This window comes from Ranitomeya imitator, chromosome 5 (genome assembly GCF_032444005.1).
Source record: "Ranitomeya imitator isolate aRanImi1 chromosome 5, aRanImi1.pri, whole genome shotgun sequence".
Lineage (NCBI taxonomy): Eukaryota > Metazoa > Chordata > Amphibia > Anura > Dendrobatidae > Ranitomeya > Ranitomeya imitator.
Window position 1 is genome coordinate 525,158,192 of NC_091286.1, and position 20,397 is coordinate 525,178,588.

A 20,397-nucleotide genomic window follows, 5' to 3' on the forward strand; every position below is an offset into this window, starting at 1 on the left:
AAGTGAAAAAAGGTCCGGTTCAAAACAAGGAAAATGAAATAATGGTGCAGTATATAGAGGAGAAATTTAACATACCCAGGGGACTGTGTATCCTGGAAAAAAAGAGTAATGAAAACTGCAAGGCGATGCAGACTGTGGTGAGTAGCCGCTCTCAAAAAAAAAAAATAGTCCATGTAAAAGTTCCTTAGCGGTGGTGGTAAGAGACCCGATGAGGTGACTAACCTGATTGCTGCTAGATGAGGAGTATGGCGTGCCGCTGTGGCTAGGAGAGGACACGATGTCCACCGCTAGTCTTGTGTGAGAGGGCGTGATCCATGTGCTTAAGAAGGGAAGGGGTGGGCAGAAGGGCCGCTGATTGACATGACAAACAGGGTGTGATGTCACCGGACAAGAGGTGTGTCTACCACCGGATGCTGTAGTGTATCACAACTATGGATAGTGCTAGGATATATTGTCAGCTGTGAGGAGGATGTGGAAAGAACCGATGGTATACTCCACTGCAAGTAGATGTTCCGAGATAAACATAGATCCGCTATGTAATCCACTACGTGCAGAAGTAGGGAAATAAGTGTGGATCTGCGATGATGGTCATAATGTGCATGTGAACTAAGGTGCAGGTCAGACTGTGAAGAGGATTGTATCATTAGTACAGGCAGCTCTAGGAAAAGAAGGAGTGAATAAAGTGTTAGCGGAGATAAAATCAAATAACATCATATATAATACATTGCTCATTACTAGGAGATTCTGAATAAAATGCAAAAACATTACAATAAAGCCTGCAGGAATAAGACAACTCAGATATGAAAACACATTGTAAAAGAATGCTACAGTATATCAATTAGTGTCTCTTTGACACGGGGTGTCCCCCTAATAGTATGGTATATTACATGAACGATAACAGGTCATATTCCCTGTTCAGACCTTTAGAGGATAAGGTATCCAGAGTGTGTATCCAGAACGCCTCCCATCATTTTAATTGTATAATGCGGTCACCTCCTCTCCTAGGCTGTGGGATTTGTTCGAGAATTTGAAATTTCAGTTGGGAAATGTTGTGTCGCATCGTTATGAAATGGTAGGGGATAGGATGTAGCATATTTTTACATGGTATGGTGCTTTAATGCTTGGAAATCCGATCCTTTACGGGTTGTGTTGTCTCACCCACATATAATAACCCACAGGGGCATATGATTGCGTATACGGCAAAGGAGGTATCACAGGTGTGAAAACCCCAAATTTTGTACAACTTCCCAGTTAATGGATGATGGATGCCAAGGCTCTTCTGAACCTTACTGCATTGTGCGCAATTTAAACAGGGAAAGGTGCCATTTCTGGGACTCTGTAGGAAGCGATGTTTCTTGATGGACTTGTCTGGACCTATATCTGCCCTAATTAGGGTATCTCCCAAATTGGGGGCTCGTCTAAAGCAAGGTAAAAATGGTTCTGAGAATTCCGGAATATCTGGGAATGGTGTATGGAGAAGTGGCCAGTATTTTCGAATAGATTTATGAATTAAGTAAGCAAAAGGATGATAGGAATGAACAAAGGCAATTCTGTCCGCTTTTACCCGTCTCCTGATATGTTGTGCTGGTCTTGACTTGTTAAGGGTAGACTGGGGGTAGCCACTTTCTCTAAACTTAGATACCATTTCTTGAGTTCTGACCTCCCGGACAGTGTCATTAGATACTATGCGGTTAACCCGCTGTAATTGGGCCCTAGGAATCAAAGATTTAATCGGAACCGGATGAAAGCTATCAAAATGTAGCAGGCTGCTACGCTCAGTTTTTTTTATACAGTATATGTCAGTTGATAGTGTACCATCAGTATTTTTGATAACCATGGTGTCCAAAAAATTAATCCTGGATGGATCATGGGAAATCGTGAAACTTAATCCAGGCCATGACTGATTCAAGAAACAGTGGAAAGCCTATAAGGAATCGAGCGAGCCCCCCATATGCAAAATATGTCATCTATATAGCGCTTCCATGTGATGACATTGTTGAGAAAGAGTGGAGAGTTATAGATGATGGAATCCTCAAAATCAGCCATATAGCTATTTGCATAGGGGGGAGCTACGTTCGAGCCCATTGCTGTGCGTTCTGGATACACCCTCTGGATACCTTATCCCCCAAAGGTCTGAACAAGGAATATGACCTGTTATCGTTCATACCATACTATTATGGGGACACTCCGTGTCAAAAAGACACTTGGTTTTTCCACCAACATAGAAGAGGATTCTTTACTGTTAGGGCAGTGAGAATCTGGAATTGCTTGCCTGAGGAGGTGGTGATGGCGAACTCAGTCGAGGGGTTCAAGAGAGGCCTGGATGTCTTCCTGGAGCAGAACAATATTGTATCATACAATTATTAGGTTCTGTAGAAGGACGTAGATCTGGGTATTTATTATGATGGAATATAGGCTGAACTGGATGGACAAATGTCTTTTTTCGGCCTTACTAACTATGTTACTATGTTACTATGTTACTAATGGCTATACTGTAGCATTCTTTTACAATGTGTTTTCATACCTAAGTTGTCTTATTTCTGCAGGCTTTATTGTAATGTTTTTGCATTTTATTCAGAATCTCCTAGTAATGAGCAATGTTATTTGATTTTATCTCCGCTAACACTTTATTCTCTCCTTCTTTTCCTAGAGCCGCCTGTACTAATGATACAATCCTCTTCACAGTCTGAGCTGCACCTTAGTTCACGTGCACATTATGACCATCATCGCAGATCCACACTTATTTCCCTACTTCTGCACTTAGTGGATTACATAGCGGATCTATGTTTATCTTGGAACATCTACTTGCAGTGGAGTATACCACCAGATCTTTCCACATCCTCCTCACAGCTGACCATATATCCAAGCGCTATCCATAGTTGTGATACACTACAGCATCTGGTGGTAGACACACCTCTTGTCCGGTGACATCACATCCTGTTTGTCATGTCAATCAGCGGCCCTTCTGCCCGCCCCTTCCCTTCTTAAAGGGACACTGTCACCTGAATTTGGAGGGAACAATCTTCAGCCATGGAGGCAGGGCTTTTGGGTGTTTGATTCACCCTTTCCTTACCCACTGGCTGCATGCTGGCTGCAATATTGGATTGAAGTTCATTCTCTGTCCTACGTAGTACATGCCTGCACAAGGTGCAATCTTGCCTTGCGCAGGCGTGTACTATGGAGGACAGAGAATGAACTTCAATCCAATATTGCAGCCAGCATGCAGCCAGCGGGTAAGGAAAGGGTGAATCAAACACCCAAAAACCCCGCCTCCATGGCTGAAGATTGTTCCCTCCAAATTCAGGTGACAGTGCCCCTTTAAGCACATGGATCACGCTCTCTCACACAGTACTAGCGGTGGACACCGCGTCCTCTCCTAGCCACTGTGGCATGCCATACTCCTCATCTAGCAGCAATCAGGTTAGTCACCTCATCGGGTCTCTTACCACCACCGCTAAGAAACTTTTACATGGACTATTTTTTTTTTTTTAGAGCGGCTACTCACCACAGTCTGCATCTCCTTGCAGGCTTCATTACTCTTTTTTTTCCAGTATACACAGTCCCCTGGGTATGTTAAATTGCTCCTCTATATACCACACCATTATTTCATTTTCCTTGCTTTGAACCGGACCTTTTTTCACTTTAGATCCAGTGATCTGCTACTGCACCTATTGGCATTATCATACCAATAGGAACACTGTAACTTGGTATGTGCCACCCCAATTTTACTATTACCATTATACTCTTGGTCTCACTTCTCTGGCCCTTGCAGCATTGTCTCTTCTCTTGATGTTCTCTCATATATTTCAAATGTCATTCTTATGAAGTTTATGTTAGAAGCTACTGTGGTTTTGGCATTCATCATATGTTCTTTGCCTCTATTATTGGACCTTGAATTTTGTCATTTTGTTGTATATACTTTCTTTGAATATCATTTGTGTTTTTTTTGTAGTAACTGAAGAAGGTCTGATGTAAGACCGAAACGTTTTTTTGACTACTACAGTGAATCATATTAAATTACCAGATTGATCACTTCAAAGTGGAGTGGCGGGTTTCTTCTTATTATAAACAGGGACGCAGGCCCGCATCTTTCTTTATAACAAAGAAGAACCTCGCCACTACAGGGGAAGATGAGGGTCTAATATGTCTCTTGACAAAACTCTAAGCGATATAGTCTTTCATGGCCTGTCTCTTAAGGTACCGTCACACATAACGATATCGTTAACGATATCGTTGCTATTTGTGACGTAGCAACGATATCGTTAAGGAAATCGTTATGTGTGACAGCGACCAACGATCATGCCCCTGCTGGGAGATCGTTGGTCGCTGAGGAAAGTCCAGAACTTTATTTCGTCGCTGGACTTCACGCTGACATTGCTGGATCGGCGTGTGTGACGCCGATCCAGCAATGTCTTCACTGGTAACCAGGGTAAACATCGGGTTACTAAGCGCAGGACCGCGCTTAGTAACCCGATGTTTTCCCTGGTTACCAGCGTAAACGTTAAAAAAACAAACACTACATACTTACCTTCAGCTGTCTGTCCCCAGCGCTCTGCTTCTATGCACTCCTCCTGCATCCTGTGTCAGCGCCGGTCAGCCGGAAAGCACAGCGGTGACGTCACCGCTCTGCTTTCCGGCTGACCGACGCTGACAGTGCAGAGGAAAGCAGAGCGCCGGAGGACAGACAGCTGAAGGTAAGTATGTAGTGTTTGTTTTTTTAACGTTTATGCTGGTAACCCGATGTTTATCCTGGTTACCGGGGACCTCGGGATCGTTGGTCGCTGGAGAGCTGTCTGTGTGACAGCTCTCCAGCGACCAAACAGCGATGCTGCAGCGATCGACATCGTTGTCGGTATCGCTGCAGCGTCGCTTAGTGTGACGGTACCTTTAGGACCTGACAGATTGTGTAATCTGGTCTTTGGCAACCTTGCCCCCAGAAGCAAGTTCACAGGACAATCATACACACGATGGTGAGGCAATTCTTGACATCTCTTTTCAGAGAACACCCCCTCAAAATTAGACAGAAAAAGATGGCATATTCTAGTGGAGACATTAGAGATAACAGTACATAGGCAAATTTTCTTGAAAAAATCACTCCACTTAATTATCTCTCTGGCCTGCCAGTCTATGACTGGCTTAGTCAACCAAGGAAGACCTAACACAATAGGAGTAGGGAGGCCTTCCAGAAGGTACCAAGAAAGGAGCTCCCTCTAATGAGCTCCTACACGAAGGTACAGCTTATGTGCTATTTGCATAAGGCTTACCCGACCCAGAGGTGCAGAGTCTATCGCAAAAATGGACTTTGCCAACTTATTATAGGAAAGGCAATGAGTCTGAGCGAACTGAGCATCCACCATATTGACTCCTGCCTCACTATCCAATAGAACAAATATTGTCTCAGTTTCCATACCTATAACCACTACTGCAGGAAGCATAAACTGAGACACACCTGCGGTGGAGATACAGTCGAAACTAGAAGCTTATATACACTACAGTATACAAAAGACACATACACTTGTTTTTCTGACATGAAATCAGAATAAACCTTTCCCGTTTTAGGTCATTTAGGATTACCATAGTTATTAATATTTGCCAAATGCCAGAATAATGAGAGAGAGAGAGAGAGAATGTTTTAATGCATTTTTATTACTTACTGCAAAGTCAAAAGATTACTAAGATTACCATTAGTGATGGGCGAGCACTAAAATGCCTGGGTGCTCGTTGCTTGGGTCGAGCAAATTGAAATGCTTGGGTGCTCGATACAACCCCCCTGGAAGTCTTTTGAGGGTCTAAAAACTGTGGAAATCAAATTGAAAAGTGCTCAAATAACATGGGAACATCATGTGGAAGACCCCTGGAAGCATTTGACTCCTAGGTCACTGCTGTGAACAATGTTGCATTTTGAAATTTAGCGCAAAATATGTGTGTCTGTCTGCGGCTGTCTGCAAGTGTGTGCAGCTGTCTGTGTGTGTGCGGTTGTCTGTGTGTGTGTGCAGGTGTCTGCGGGTGCGTGCGGGTGTCTGTGTTTGCAGGTGTCTGTGTGTGTGTGGATGTCTGTGTGTGTGCGGGTGTTTGCGCGTGTGTGCAGCTGTCTGCGTGTGTGTGCAGCTATGTGCGAGTGTCTGTATGGGTGCGAGCGTGTATGGGTGTCTGTGTGTGTGTGTGTCTGCGGGTGTATGCAGGTGCATGCGGGTGCAGAATGTGTGGTAACGCTACCGCCGATACTGTCGGCCACAGAGCTGCGGGATCATGCTGGCAGACGTCAGCGTAATTCCGCAGCTGACTGTGACCCACAGCTCTGAAGCAGGCTTGGCCCGATAAGACTACTGCTCCCATCCGGCTATGACTGGTGTCACTGGTATGTCTTGTGTCACTGATAAGAGTGACAGCAGGTGCAGCTGATGGGAGAGTAGTATCATCTGCTGGCACCTCTGCTCACTGTAAAAAAAAAAAAAGAGTAAAATTACATACATATTCATTATTCACATAATACATACATATTCACATTGAAATAAAATCACATTATACTCACCGCACACCAAATCCCCAACGCCCTCGTCTCCTAGAAATAACGTAAAATAATAAACCAACATATACTCCCTGTTTGCCGTAGTCCAAGGTAATCCAGATTGTCCCATAACGATCTCACATGTAGAACAGTCACATCGGGAGATGTGACTGCTTTACCCGACCAGCGATACACTGACAGGAGCTAAGTGCCTCCCCGTGGTGTATCAGCTGATCGGTTCCGATGCTGTCACTTATAGTTCTCACACAGCGGTACTGCTGTAAAATGAGAGCACCAGAGTGATGAACTCTGGTGAACTCTCACTGCATGTCCGTAAGCTGGTACTGTAAAAAGCAGCTAAAAATTAGCATAAAAAACACAGCAAAAAATGCAGCAAAAATGCCCAATGTGACCATACCCTTAACAGCAAACTGGTGTCAGTAACTTCGCTAAGGCTATGTGCGCACGTTGCGGATTTGCTTGCAGAAATTTCTGCGCGGTTTCTGCCTCTCTTGGCAGAAAACACAGTTGATATTCCGCTCGGATTTGATGTGTTTTTTTATGCGGATTTGATGCGGATTTTCATTCGGATTTGTAAGCTAAATAAAGATATATTACTTAAAAAAAATTGTGATGTAATTTCCTTGTTATTATTATTATTATTATTATTATTTATTGTTATAGCGCCATTTATTCCATGGCGCTTTACATGTGAGGAGGGGTATACATAATGAAAACAAGTACAATAATCTTAAACAATACAAGTCATAACTGGTACAGGAGGAATGAGGACCCTGCCCGCGAAGGCTCACAATCTACAAGGGATGGGTGAGAATACAGTAGGTTAGGGTAGAGATGGTCATGCAGCGGTTTGGTCGATCGGTGGTAGCTGCAGGTTGTAGGCTTGTCTGAAGAGGTTCTTTTTGAAGGTTTCGATGGTAGGCGAGAGTCTGATGTGTTGTGGTAGAAGGTTCCAGAATAGGGGTGATACGCGAGAGAAATCTTGTATACGATTGTGGGAAGAGGAGATAAGAGGGGAGTAGAGTAGGAGATCTTGTGAGGATCGGAGGTTGCGGGTAGGTAAGTACCGGGAGACGAGGTCACAGATGTATGGAGGAGACAGGTTGTGGATGGCTTTGTACGTCATGGTTAGGGTTTTGTAGTGGAGTCTCTGGGCAATGGGGAGCCAGTGAAGGGATTGACAGAGGGGAGAGGCCGGGGAATAGCGGGGGGACCGGTGGATTAGTCGGGCAGCAGAGTTTAGAATAGATTGGAGGGGTGCGAGAGTGTTAGAGGGGAGGCCACATAGCAGGAGGTTGCAGTAGTCAAGGCGAGAGATGATGAGGGCATGGACTAGGGTTTTTGCAGATTCATGGTTGAGGAATGAACGGATTCATGAAATATTTTTGAGTTGAAGTCGGCAGGAAGTGTTCAACCTCTTCTTTTTCATTCTCCATCGAAGACCATAATATCATTACATACCTTGTTCAAATATACTGTAAAATTTACACACACATAACAAATATAACTGACTATTTATATATATATATATATATATATATATATATATATAGTGGGGCAAAAAAGTATTTAGTCAGTCAGCAATAGTGCAAGTTCCACCACTTAAAAAGATGAGAGGCGTCTGTAATTTACATCATAGGTAGACCTCAACTATGGGAGACAAACTGAGAAAAAAAAATCCAGAAAATCACATTGTCTGTTTTTTTATCATTTTTTTTGCATATTATGGTGGAAAATAAGTATTTGGTCAGAAACAAACAATCAAGATTTCTGGCTCTCACAGACCTGTAACTTCTTCTTTAAGAGTCTCCTCTTTCCTCCACTCATTACCTGTAGTAATGGCACCTGTTTAAACTTGTTATCAGTATAAAAAGACACCTGTGCACACCCTCAAACAGTCTGACTCCAAACTCCACTATGGTGAAGACCAAAGAGCTGTCAAAGGACACCAGAAACAAAATTGTAGCCCTGCACCAGGCTGGGAAGATTGAATCTGCAATAGCCAACCAGCTTGGAGTGAAGAAATCAACAGTGGGAGCAATAATTAGAAAATGGAAGACATACAAGACCACTGATAATCTCCCTCGATCTGGGGCTCCACGCAAAATCCCACCCCGTGGGGTCAGAATGATCACAAGAACGGTGAGCAAAAATCCCAGAACCACGTGGGGGGACCTAGTGAATGAACTGCAGAGAGCTGGGACCAATGTAACAAGGCCTACCATAAGTAACACACTACGCCACCATGGACTCAGATCCTGCAGTGCCAGACGTGTCCCACTGCTTAAGCCAGTACATGTCCGGGCCCGTCTGAAGTTTGCTAGAGAGCATTTGGATGATCCAGAGGAGTTTTGGGAGAATGTCCTATGGTCTGATGAAACCAAACTGGAACTGTTTGGTAGAAACACAACTTGTCGTGTTTGGAGGAAAAAGAATACTGAGTTGCATCCATCAAACACCATACCTACTGTAAAGCATGGTGGTGGAAACATCATGCTTTGGGGCTGTTTCTCTGCAAAGGGGCCAGGACGACTGATCCGGGTACATGAAAGAATGAATGGGGCCATGTATCGTGAGATTTTGAGTGCAAACCTCCTTCCATCAGCAAGGGCATTGAAGATGAAACGTGGATGGGTCTTTCAACATGACAATGATCCAAAGCACACCGCCAGGGCAACGAAGGAGTGGCTTCGTAAGAAGCATTTCAAGGTCCTGGAGTGGCCTAGCCAGTCTCCAGATCTCAACCCTATAGAAAACCTTTGGAGGGAGTTGAAAGTCTGTGTTGCCAAGCGAAAAGCCAAAAACATCACTGCTCTAGAGGAGATCTGCATGGAGGAATGGGCCAACATACCAACAACAGTGTGTGGCAACCTTGTGAAGACTTACAGAAAACGTTTGACCTCTGTCATTGCCAACAAAGGATATATTACAAAGTATTAAGATGAAATTTTGTTTCTGACCAAATACTTATTTTCCACCATAATATGCAAATAAAATGTTAAAAAAACAGACAATGTGATTTTCTGGATTTTTTTTTCTCAGTTTGTCTCCGATAGTTGAGGTCTACCTATGATGTAAATTACAGACGCCTCTCATCTTTTTAAGTGGTGGAACTTGCACTATTGCTGACTGACTAAATACTTTTTTGCCCCACTGTATATATATACACTAGCTATTGAACCCGTTCTACACCCGGGTGGTGAGCATTTGTATTGGTATATGGTCTCCATCCTGGTATGTGCTGCTCCATCCTGCGTCCCCATCCTGTCATGTGCTGCTCCATCCTGCGTCCCCATCCTGTTATGAGCTGCTCCATCCTGCGCCCCCATCCTGTCATGTGCTGCTCCATCCTGCGTCCCCATCCTGTCATGTGCTGCACCCATCCTGCGCCTCCATTCTGTCATGTGCTGCTCCCATCCTGCGCCCCCATTCTGACATGTGCTGCTCCCATCCTGTGCCCCCATTCTGACATGTGCTGCACCCATCCTGTGCCTCCATTCTGACATGTGCTGCACCCATCCTGTGCCTCCATTCTGTCACTGGCTGCTCCCATCCTGTGTCCCCATCCTGTCATGTGCTGCTCCCATCCTGCGCCCCCATTCTGTCATGTGCTGCTTCCATCCTGCACCCCCGTTCTGTCATGTGCTGCTCCCATCCTGCGCCCCCGTTCTGTCATGTGCTGCTTCCATCCTGCACCCCCGTTCTGTCATGTGCTACTGCCATTCTGCGCCCCCGTTCTGTCATGTGCTGCTCCCATCCTGCGCCCCCGTTCTGTCATGTGCTGCTTCCATCCTACACCCCCGTTCTATCATGTGCTGCTTCCATCCTGCACACCCGTTCTGTCATGTGCTGCTGCCATCCTGCACCCCCGTTCTGTCATGTGCTGCTTCCATCCTGCACCCCCGTTCTGTCATGTGCTGCTCCCATCCTGCGCCCCCGTTCTGTCATGTGCTGCTTCCATCCTGCACCCCCGTTCTGTCATGTGCTACTTCCATCCTGCACCCCCGTTCTGTCATGTGCTGCTGCCATCCTGCACCCCCGTTCTGTCATGTGCTGCTCCCATCCTGCGCCCCCGTTCTGTCATGTGCTGCTTCCATCCTGCACCCCCGTTCTATCATGTGCTGCTTCCATCCTGCACCCCCGTTCTGTCATGTGCTGCTGCCATCCTGCACCCCCGTTCTGTCATGTGCTGCGGCCATCCTGCGCCCCCGTTCTGTCATGTGCTGCTCCCATCCTGCGCCCCCGTTCTGTCATGTGCTGCTTCCATCCTGCACCCCCGTTCTGTCATGTGCTGCTGCCATCCTGCACCCCCATTCTGTCATGTGCTGCTCCCATCCTGCTCCCCCGTTGTCATGTGCTGCTGCCATCCTGCGCCCCCGTTCTGACATGTGCTGCTCCCATCCTGCGCCCCCGTTCTGTCATGTGCTGCTTCCATCCTGCACCCCCGTTCTGTCATGTGCTGCTGCCATCCTGCACCCCCGTTCTGTCATGTGCTGCCCTATTCTGTCATGTGCTGCTCCCATCCTGCACCCCCGTTCTGTCATGTGCTGCTGCCATCCTGCGCCCCCGTTCTGTCATGTGCTGCCCTATTCTGTCATGTGCTGCTCCCATCCTTCGCCCCCATTCTGTCATGTGCTGCTCCCATCCATATGCCCCATACGCTGCTCCATAAAGGTTTATGACCCCCATCAGGTGGCGTAAGTAACAAATAGCTGTGGCATGAAGTGCCACAGCCTCATGGCACAGCAATTTGTTACTTACGCTACCTGATTTTTTTCCGGCGCAATTGTCTTGCTCCTCCCGGTGCCGGAATCGGCGCCTGCGCAGTCCGCGCTTTCCGGCACCATTTTCTTCAAGACACACTGCTGTGTGTCTTCAAGAAAATGGCGCCGGTAAGGGCGGACTGCGCAGGCGCCGATTCCGGCACCGGGAGGAGCAAGACAATGGCGCTGGAAAGGAATGGCGTAAGTAACAAATTGCTGTGGCATGAAGTGCCACAGCCTCATGGCACAGCAAGTTTTTACTTACGCTATTTGTTTCGGGCGCCATTGTCTTGCTCCTGGTGCCGGAATCGACGCCTGCGCAGTCCGCGCTTTCTGGCGCTATTTTCTTGAAGACACAGAGCAGTGTGTCTTCAAGAAAATGGTGCCGGAAAGCGCGGACTGCGCAGGCGCCGATTCCGGCACCAGGAGGAGCAAGACAATGGCGGCCGAAACGAATAGCGTAAGTAAAAACTTACTATGGCGGCGGATTATTTGCATAATCAGGGCGCAGATATGTAGACGGCGTCCCCGTGCTCCCGACCCGCTGCTCTCGGCGGCATTTTATTCTATAATGTAACGCTAGGAGCGTCGCGCCTGCGCAGTCTATTAAGGCTTCGGACAGAGTGACGCTCCCAGCGTTATATTATATATATATATATATATATATATACAGTGGGGCAAAAAAGTATTTAGTCAGTCAGCAATAGTGCAAGTTCCACCACTTAAAAAGATGAGAGGCGTCTGTAATTTACATCATAGGTAGACCTCAACTATGGGAGACAAACTGAGAAAAAAAAATCCAGAAAATCACATTGTCTGTTTTTTTAACATTTTATTTGCATATTATGGTGGAAAATAAGTATTTGGTCAGAAACAAACAATCAAGATTTCTGGCTCTCACAGACCTGTAACTTCTTCTTTAAGAGTCTCCTCTTTCCTCCACTCATAACCTGTAGTAATGGCACCTGTTTAAACTTGTTATCAGTATAAAAAGACACCTGTGCACACCCTCAAACAGTCTGACTCCAAACTCCACTATGGTGAAGACCAAAGAGCTGTCAAAAGACACCAGAAACAAAATTGTAGCCCTGCACCAGGCTGGGAAGACTGAATCTGCAATAGCCAACCAGCTTGGAGTGAAAAAAATCAACAGTGGGAGCAATAATTAGAAAATGGAAGACATACAAGACCACTGATAATCTCCCTCGATCTGGGGCTCCACGCAAAATCCCACCCCGTGGGGTCAGAATGATCACAAGAACGGTGAGCAAAAATCCCAGAACCACGCGGGGGGACCTAGTGAATGAACTGCAGAGAGCTGGGACCAATGTAACAAGGCCTACCATAAGTAACACACTACGCCACCATGGACTCAGATCCTGCAGTGCCAGACGTGTCCCACTGCTTAAGCCAGTACATGTCCGGGCCCGTCTGAAGTTTGCTAGAGAGCATTTGGATGATCCAGAGGAGTTTTGGGAGAATGTCCTATGGTCTGATGAAACCAAACTGGAACTGTTTGGTAGAAACACAACTTGTCGTGTTTGGAGGAAAAAGAATACTGAGTTGCATCCATCAAACACCATACCTACTGTAAAGCATGGTGGTGGAAACATCATGCTTTGGGGCTGTTTCTCTGCAAAGGGGCCAGGACGACTGATCCGGGTACATGAAAGAATGAATGGGGCCATGTATCGTGAAATTTTGAGTGCAAACCTCCTTCCATCAGCAAGGGCATTGAAGATGAAACGTGGCTGAGTCTTTCAACATGACAATGATCCAAAGCACACCGCCAGGGCAACGAAGGAGTGGCTTCGTAAGAAGCATTTCAAGGTCCTGGAGTGGCCTAGCCAGTCTCCAGATCTCAACCCTATAGAAAACCTTTGGAGGGAGTTGAAAGTCCGTGTTGCCAAGCGAAAAGCCAAAAACATCACTGCTCTAGAGGAGATCTGCATGGAGGAATGGGCCAACATACCAACAACAGTGTGTGGCAACCTTGTGAAGACTTACAGAAAACGTTTGACCTCTGTCATTGCCAACAAAGGATATATTACAAAGTATTGAGATGAAATTTTGTTTCTGACCAAATACTTATTTTCCACCATAATATGCAAATAAAATGTTAAAAAAACAGACAATGTGATTTTCTGGATTTTTTTTTCTCAGTTTGTCTCCCATAGTTGAGGTCTACCTATGATGTAAATTACAGACGCCTCTCATCTTTTTAAGTGGTGGAACTTGCACTATTGCTGACTGACTAAATACTTTTTTGCCCCACTGTATATATATATGCATAAAAAAAGGAAAACAGCACAAAAATTGGAAAAAAAAGGGCTTTAATGCCTGAACGGCGTGGCAACGTTTCAGATATGGTATCCTTTCTTTCGTTGAGAAAGGATATCATATCCGAAACGTTGCCACGCCGTTCAGGCATTAAAGCCCATTTTTTTCTTTACAATTTTTGTGCTGTTTTCCTTTTTTTATTCTTATTATTGGAATCCATTTGAACATTGGTTTGGAAAGTGCTGCACGCATCGACAACTGTGGTAATACTGGATGCTGTTCCAATTTTGACATATATATATATATATATATATATACTGTATGTAATAAGCCCAAGGTTCAGTAATGAAGAGTTGTCAGCCAGATACGGTACCCTCATTAATAAAACGATACATAAAAAGTTAAATAAAGGCACACACACGAAATCTGCGTGAAACACAATATCTGTTTATTTTTAAAATATTAAAAAAAAAAATTGCGTGGGCTCCCGCGTAATTTTCATAAACAGCAGAGGGAAAACCGACGACTGAGGTCTGATGTTAATATTCTGGGAAGGAGCCAATAGCCATAAAGGTTCCCAGGCTATTAATATCAGCTCACAGATATTTGCTTAGCCTTTACTGGCTATTTTACAGGGGATCCCCAGAAAAAAAATTGACATGGGGTCCCCCTATAAAATCAAACCAGCAAAGGCTAGGCAGACAGCTGCGGGCTGATATTAATAGCCTGGGAAGGGGCCATGGATTTTGCCCCCCCCCCCCAACCAGGGTAAAAACATCAGTTCTCAGCCGCCCCAGAAATGGCACATGTGAGTCCTGGGACAATCCGGATTACCCTGCACTACGGCGGACACGGTGTATATGTTGGTTTATTATTTTACGTTATTTCTAGGAGACGAGGGCATCGGGGATTGGTGTGCGGTGAATATAATGTGTTTTTATTTTTATGTGAATATGTATGTATTATGTGAATAATGAATATGTATGTAATTTTACTTTTTTTTTTTTTTTAACAGTAAGCACAGGTGCCGGCAGATGATACTACTTTCCCATCAGCCCGATGGTAGCAGTAGTCTCATCAGCCCAGGCGCTGGCAGATGATACTACTCTCCCATCAGCGGCACCTGCTGTCATTGTTATCAGTGACACCATGCATAGCCCGATGGGAGCAGTAGTCTCATTGGGCCAAACCTGCTTCACTGCTGTGGGTCACAGTTAGCCGACATCTGCCAGCATGATCCCACAGCGCTGTGACCGACAGTATCGGCGGTAGCGTTACCGCACACACAGACACCCGCAGTCACCTGCACACGCACACAGACACCCACACACTGCTAAACACACACGCAGACACTTGCACACAGCCACATACACAGACCCAGCATGTGACGAGCATGGCGGCACCAGGTCTGAAATAGACCTTATGATGCTGTACGGCCAGCCAATCACTGTAATGCCACAACATGGCTGCGGCATTACAGTGTGTTGCAGTGTGGCAGACAAAACCCGCATGTTCATTGGCTCTCTAAAGAGCACCAGACACCAGACCCGAGCTCCAGTCGAGCAACCCCTTTAATACTCGGCGAGCTCCAAGCATCGCGAGCACTGTGATGCTCGGGTGAGCACCGAATAGTGGGGTGCATGCTCGCTCATCACTTATTTCTATGCCTTTAAACAATTATGGACTACCATCATGCAGGGGCGTATGTGGCAAGCCATCTATTAGGTAGATAATTGATTGAGCCAACTAGTTGTAACAAGGTGGCACAGGGTGGTAGTCCTGGTGCACGTTTCACTGCCTGTGAGTCCAGGGTAGCAGTTCCGGTCCCAGACAGGGATGCACATATGCCCCAGATGGGGGCTCATTCTGTTCCAGACAAGGACAGACCTCTTGCCTCAGGCCATGCTGCCTGAGCTCTGCTCTTGAAGCAGCTTCTTTGAGTCTGCTAAGCCAGCCCCCTAAATTAACCTTTGCTTACCCTGAAATAATCACATACATTACAATGGTAAAACATTAGGGCGTTGCAAACACAGCACAGCATAACTATAACACAATTCATTAATACATATAGTGAACATCGCAATACAATCCACATTTATACATAACCCACAGCCGGGGCACCGCATGGGGGGCCACATACAGGAAAGGAGAGAAGGAGCAACCGAGGGTCCCTGCCACCTCCTTACACCCCTCCCAGAAACCAGGGATGGCGGTCGCAACAATTCCCCTCAGCGCAGCCTCTAATATCCTCCAGGCTCCTTCTGGTTCTTCTGGCTCCTCCCGTCTCACGGGTTCCTCACTCTCCACTGGCCATCTGTCCGAGCGCCGGAACGGATGCCTCTCCTCATCAGCAGGTAATAGCGTCTCTCTTGCAAGCATTCTGTCTGGACTCTTCGGATTCCACCCATTCGTGGGCGGGACCACACTTGCCTGTTCCACCCATTTGATTAGGTTCTGCTGTATGGGTGGGAACTTCTTCACCCACACCCATTTAGGATGAGCCTTCTTCACAGGGAGCGCAATCCCCTGCCTTTTGGCACCAAATCGTCTCAAGGATGCCCATGAAAGGTGGCAACATCTCTCATTTTCGCGCCAACGGCCACCATCTTCTCGGCAGCAGTCAGTGCCATCTTTAAATCTTCAGCAACCACCATCTTTGGCTCTCTCACGGCAATCAACATCTTAATATCACTTTCAGCCACCATCTTCAATTCTTTCACGGCGGGCAACATCTTCACATCACTGTTAGTCTCTCATCCAGTTCCAATGGGGAAAGGTGCCAGGAACGCCATCTCAGCTGCTCCCACCCTGGTCATAGACTCCAAATCATTTTCAAAGTCACTGTCAGTCTCTTGTCCCATTCCAATGGGGAAAGGTGCAAGGGAACACCATCTCAGCTGCTCCTGCCTCGGTTGTAGATCCCAAATCCTTTTCTGACAGTCTTAGGGTTTCAGGGCTGCTGAGGTTGGATCCTGCCGACTACGCCAAAATGTAACAAGGTGCCACAGGGTGGTAATTCTGGTGCTCATTTCACAGCCCGTGAGTCCGGGGCAGCAGTTCCGGTCCTAGACGGGGACACACATGTTCCCCAGACGGGGGCTCCTTCTGTCCCAAATGGGAACAGACCTCTTGTCTCAGGCCATGCTGCCTGAGCTCTGCTCCTGAAGCAGGAATCTCCTGATTCTTTGAGGGTGCTACTCCAGCCCCCTAAATTAACTTTGCTTACCCTGAACTAATCACATAGATTGCAATGGTACAACATTAGGGCATTGCAAACACAGCATAGCATAAACATAACACATTACATTAATAAATAAGATGATAAAACACACTGGCGCTACACCTATAGAAGATCAAGTGCTGCTGGTATTTCAGACAGACGCTGTGCCTGTTCCGTCAAATTAGTAAGAAATGATTAATAGTTAGAAACACCGCGCTACAAGTGCCTGGACAGAGTTACCTACTAACTCAATTGAGTTAATTGAGTTTGTAGGCAACTCTGTCCAGGCACTTGTAGCGCAGTGTTTCTAACTATTAATCAACATTACATTAATGCATATAGTGAACAGTGCAATACAATACACATTTATGCATAACCCACAGGCGAGGCACCGCATGGGGGACCACATACAGGAAAGGAGAGAGGGAGCAACAGAGGGTCCCTGCCACCTCCTTACATAGTCATCCTCTCGAAGTGGTACACTAAATAGTTCTGTGGTTATTAAGACTTCTTTAATGTCACATAATATTATAATATTGTGGGAACTTTCTATTACAAGTATATTATTTTGTACAGTACATTTTTGGTTAAGATTGGTTGACACTTTTGTGTTCTGTCTTAGTAGAAAACATTTCTGTACTTTCAAGTACAATGTTATACCAGGGGTATACGGTTATGACTGGAAGTGTTGGCAGTGGCACCCTTGAATTGTTCCAGAAAGTGAAGTATTTCTCCAAGAAAATTATTGCAATTACATATGTTTTGTTATACACATATTTATTTCCTTTCTGTGTATTGGAACAACGCAAAAAAAAAAAAAACACAGAAAAAAGGGCAAATTGGCCAGCAATGGGTCTGGATCTAAATTCCGTTGAACACCTGAAAAATATTTAGAATTGAGAGTCCTCAGTGGTTGATACCTTTTAATGGCTCACTGAAAAGATGGTAACAAATTACAAGCTGTGGAGAGATCTTAAAATTGTTGCTGGGAGAAGGCATCTTCAAATACATGAGACGTTAGTTGATGGTTATAGGAAGTGACTGATTGCAGTTATTTATTCCAAAGGGTGTGCAACCAAATATTAAGTTGAGTGAGCCAACAACTTTGTCCGGCCCATTTTGGGGGTTTTGTGTTTAATTATGTCTAACTTGCCTTTTTTCCTCATTTTTTGGGGTTGTTCCAATACACACACAGTAAATAAACATGTGTATAACAAAACATGTGTAGTTGCAATAATTTTCTATGAAATACTTCATTTTCTAGAACAATTTCTAGGGTGCCAACACTTTTGGCCATGACTGTAGCTATTTCTGGGACATAGGTCCTTGATGACTTAGGGCCTCTGCCACATATGAATACACATTATTATAAGTGGCACTTGGTAGGTAAGAAGACTATGTTACAAGTTTCTCATTGGGGTCCACAAGTTCCAAGTTTTACTATTGCCTTAGTTATAAAATAATATGTTTACACCTCTCAAAACTTTAGATTATTTTCGTTCCATTTTCTAGTACTCATTTATGTATGTATTCATTTTTCTAGATTGAGAATTGTAATTATGCCGTAGACTTGGGAAAGCACAAAGCAAAGTTCTCTTTAGTTGGCATATGTGGCAATGACCTACATGAAGGGAACCGCACACTCACACTGGCCCTAGTCTGGCAGCTAATGAGGAGGTAAGTATATACCCCAAATTTGTGAATGGAAACTACACTCAGTACCAGCTTGAATTGAGTAAAAAGATTCATAGGACCCTGGACCAGCATCCATGTTGGTAGTATGTTCAGCCCTGCACACCTCCTCTTACCTGGCGGCATACCTCACACTTATTCTGATTAGCATCCCTGCAGACTGTGAGCCCTCGCGGTCAGGGTCCTCCTCCTTATGTACCCATGTGCCTTGTTTTTTGCTCATGTTTAATGTATTTGTCTATATTTGCCCCGTATTCACATGTAAAGCACCATGGAATAAATGGCTCTATAAAAATGTATAATAATAATAATAATAATTAGCATGCACAGGAGTGACTTCATGCATGTAAGACACCACAATGACAATGTAGCCCTGGACCTAGTAGTCAAGAGGCATCAGGTATGCCATCAGATAGGTCACAAACTGCATACGTGCCTGATGGATCAGGGTCTTGTGAATCTTTTTGCTCAACTAGTATTGACCTTATCTTATATGTTTTGTAATTTTATTCATAACATACATATAACATTGTGAAATTAACTGTTAAAGGGAACCTATCATGTACAAAAAACACTATCATTCTACAGATATCAAGCTAATCTGCAAGTTAATAATGTTCTACAGCTGTCACACTGAGAGCCCCGTTGCCGGGAGGAAATTAATTTAATTCCTCCCGGCAGCCTTGGGCTTTCAGTGATAGGGATGCAGCTGGCAGTGCAGAGTGAGAGATGGCTGTAATCATGCCCCAGCACTGACAGCTTACTCAGCATTAGAGCTGGCTATTCACAGTTTTGAGGTATTATAGTTCAAGCAACTAGAACATGAAGTTCACTGTAAAGACTGTGCACTTATATGATATAATAAAATATAGCTTTTGTTGATTCATTAAAAGCAAACCATCTAATATGTGAATATAATAAAATTATAAAAAATATCTAAACACACAACACAGATGAGAAAAAGGCCGGGGGACAGTGCTTGACCCTGTCAAACTGCTGCCCTGTCCCTGACTTGCCGCGGAGGTTTACACCCTAAAAAGCAAATGGCGCACCCACTCATCGGTGGCTGAACCTTCTGACCCCGCAAGGCCCTGAAGTGATGGGGTCAAGAAATCGTTTTAGAGTAAAACTGTTATCCAACTTTAATTACCAAAGCAAAATGAAATACCAAGTGCACCGACAGCTGGCCCTTCTGGCCCTAAATCAATGGGGTCAATCGATGGACAAGTCATGTAAATAATAACCAAGATGTTGCCAAATCAGTGCCAAGTGCATCATGTACAATCAAACTGTCCCATACACTAAGTGATAGATGGGGTCAGTAGACAAACTGTCAGGTCAGATTAAATGCATCAAGTAATGGCACATTATTGGCCAATTCGGTCTGCGCCTGAAAGGTAATGTGCAATCGCCACTAGTGCCTTATATTACTTGGGTTATTCACAGCCGTCATTGCTTGCATTATTTGCTTTAGTCCTTCTACCTAACTATGCTGCACTTGCATTTGGACGCTTTACTAACATAGACTGCACAATACTTTTTTTCTATATCTGTTTGTTATCCTTCACAAACGCTACACTAACTATTTATTGGACTAAATTTTTTATAGACTTTGATACTTAGGTCACTTGGACTATTTAAAGGGTTTTTTTCACCCTTTTATGGACATAAGATTTTTTGATTGATATGCCATAAACTAATAACGGATATTTGTTTATCTTAACATAACCCTTGGCACTTTTCCACACTGGCCAGACGACTTTATTTTGCACATTGTGTCTTCATAGTTTTAACTTACATGGTTGTTGTTTGTAAATCTTACATTTTAAAAAGATCATAATAAAGTGTTGAAATTTTTAAGGCAATAGCTTTTTTTCTTTTCTCTGATGCATTTGTTCTTTGAGCCTAGCCTA

General features: G+C 44.8%; 1 protein-coding gene across 1 annotated transcript in view; it reads left to right on the plus strand.

Moving 5' to 3' along the window:
* The window catches only part of PLS1 (plastin 1), a 243,679-nt gene that overhangs the window by 163,974 nt on the left and 59,308 nt on the right, over window positions 1-20,397 (plus strand). Inside the window, exon 13 of the mRNA XM_069727564.1 lies at window positions 18,336-18,469. Coding sequence (XP_069583665.1) covers window positions 18,336-18,469 — 134 coding nt within the window. The remainder of the gene's footprint in view (window positions 1-18,335; window positions 18,470-20,397) is intronic.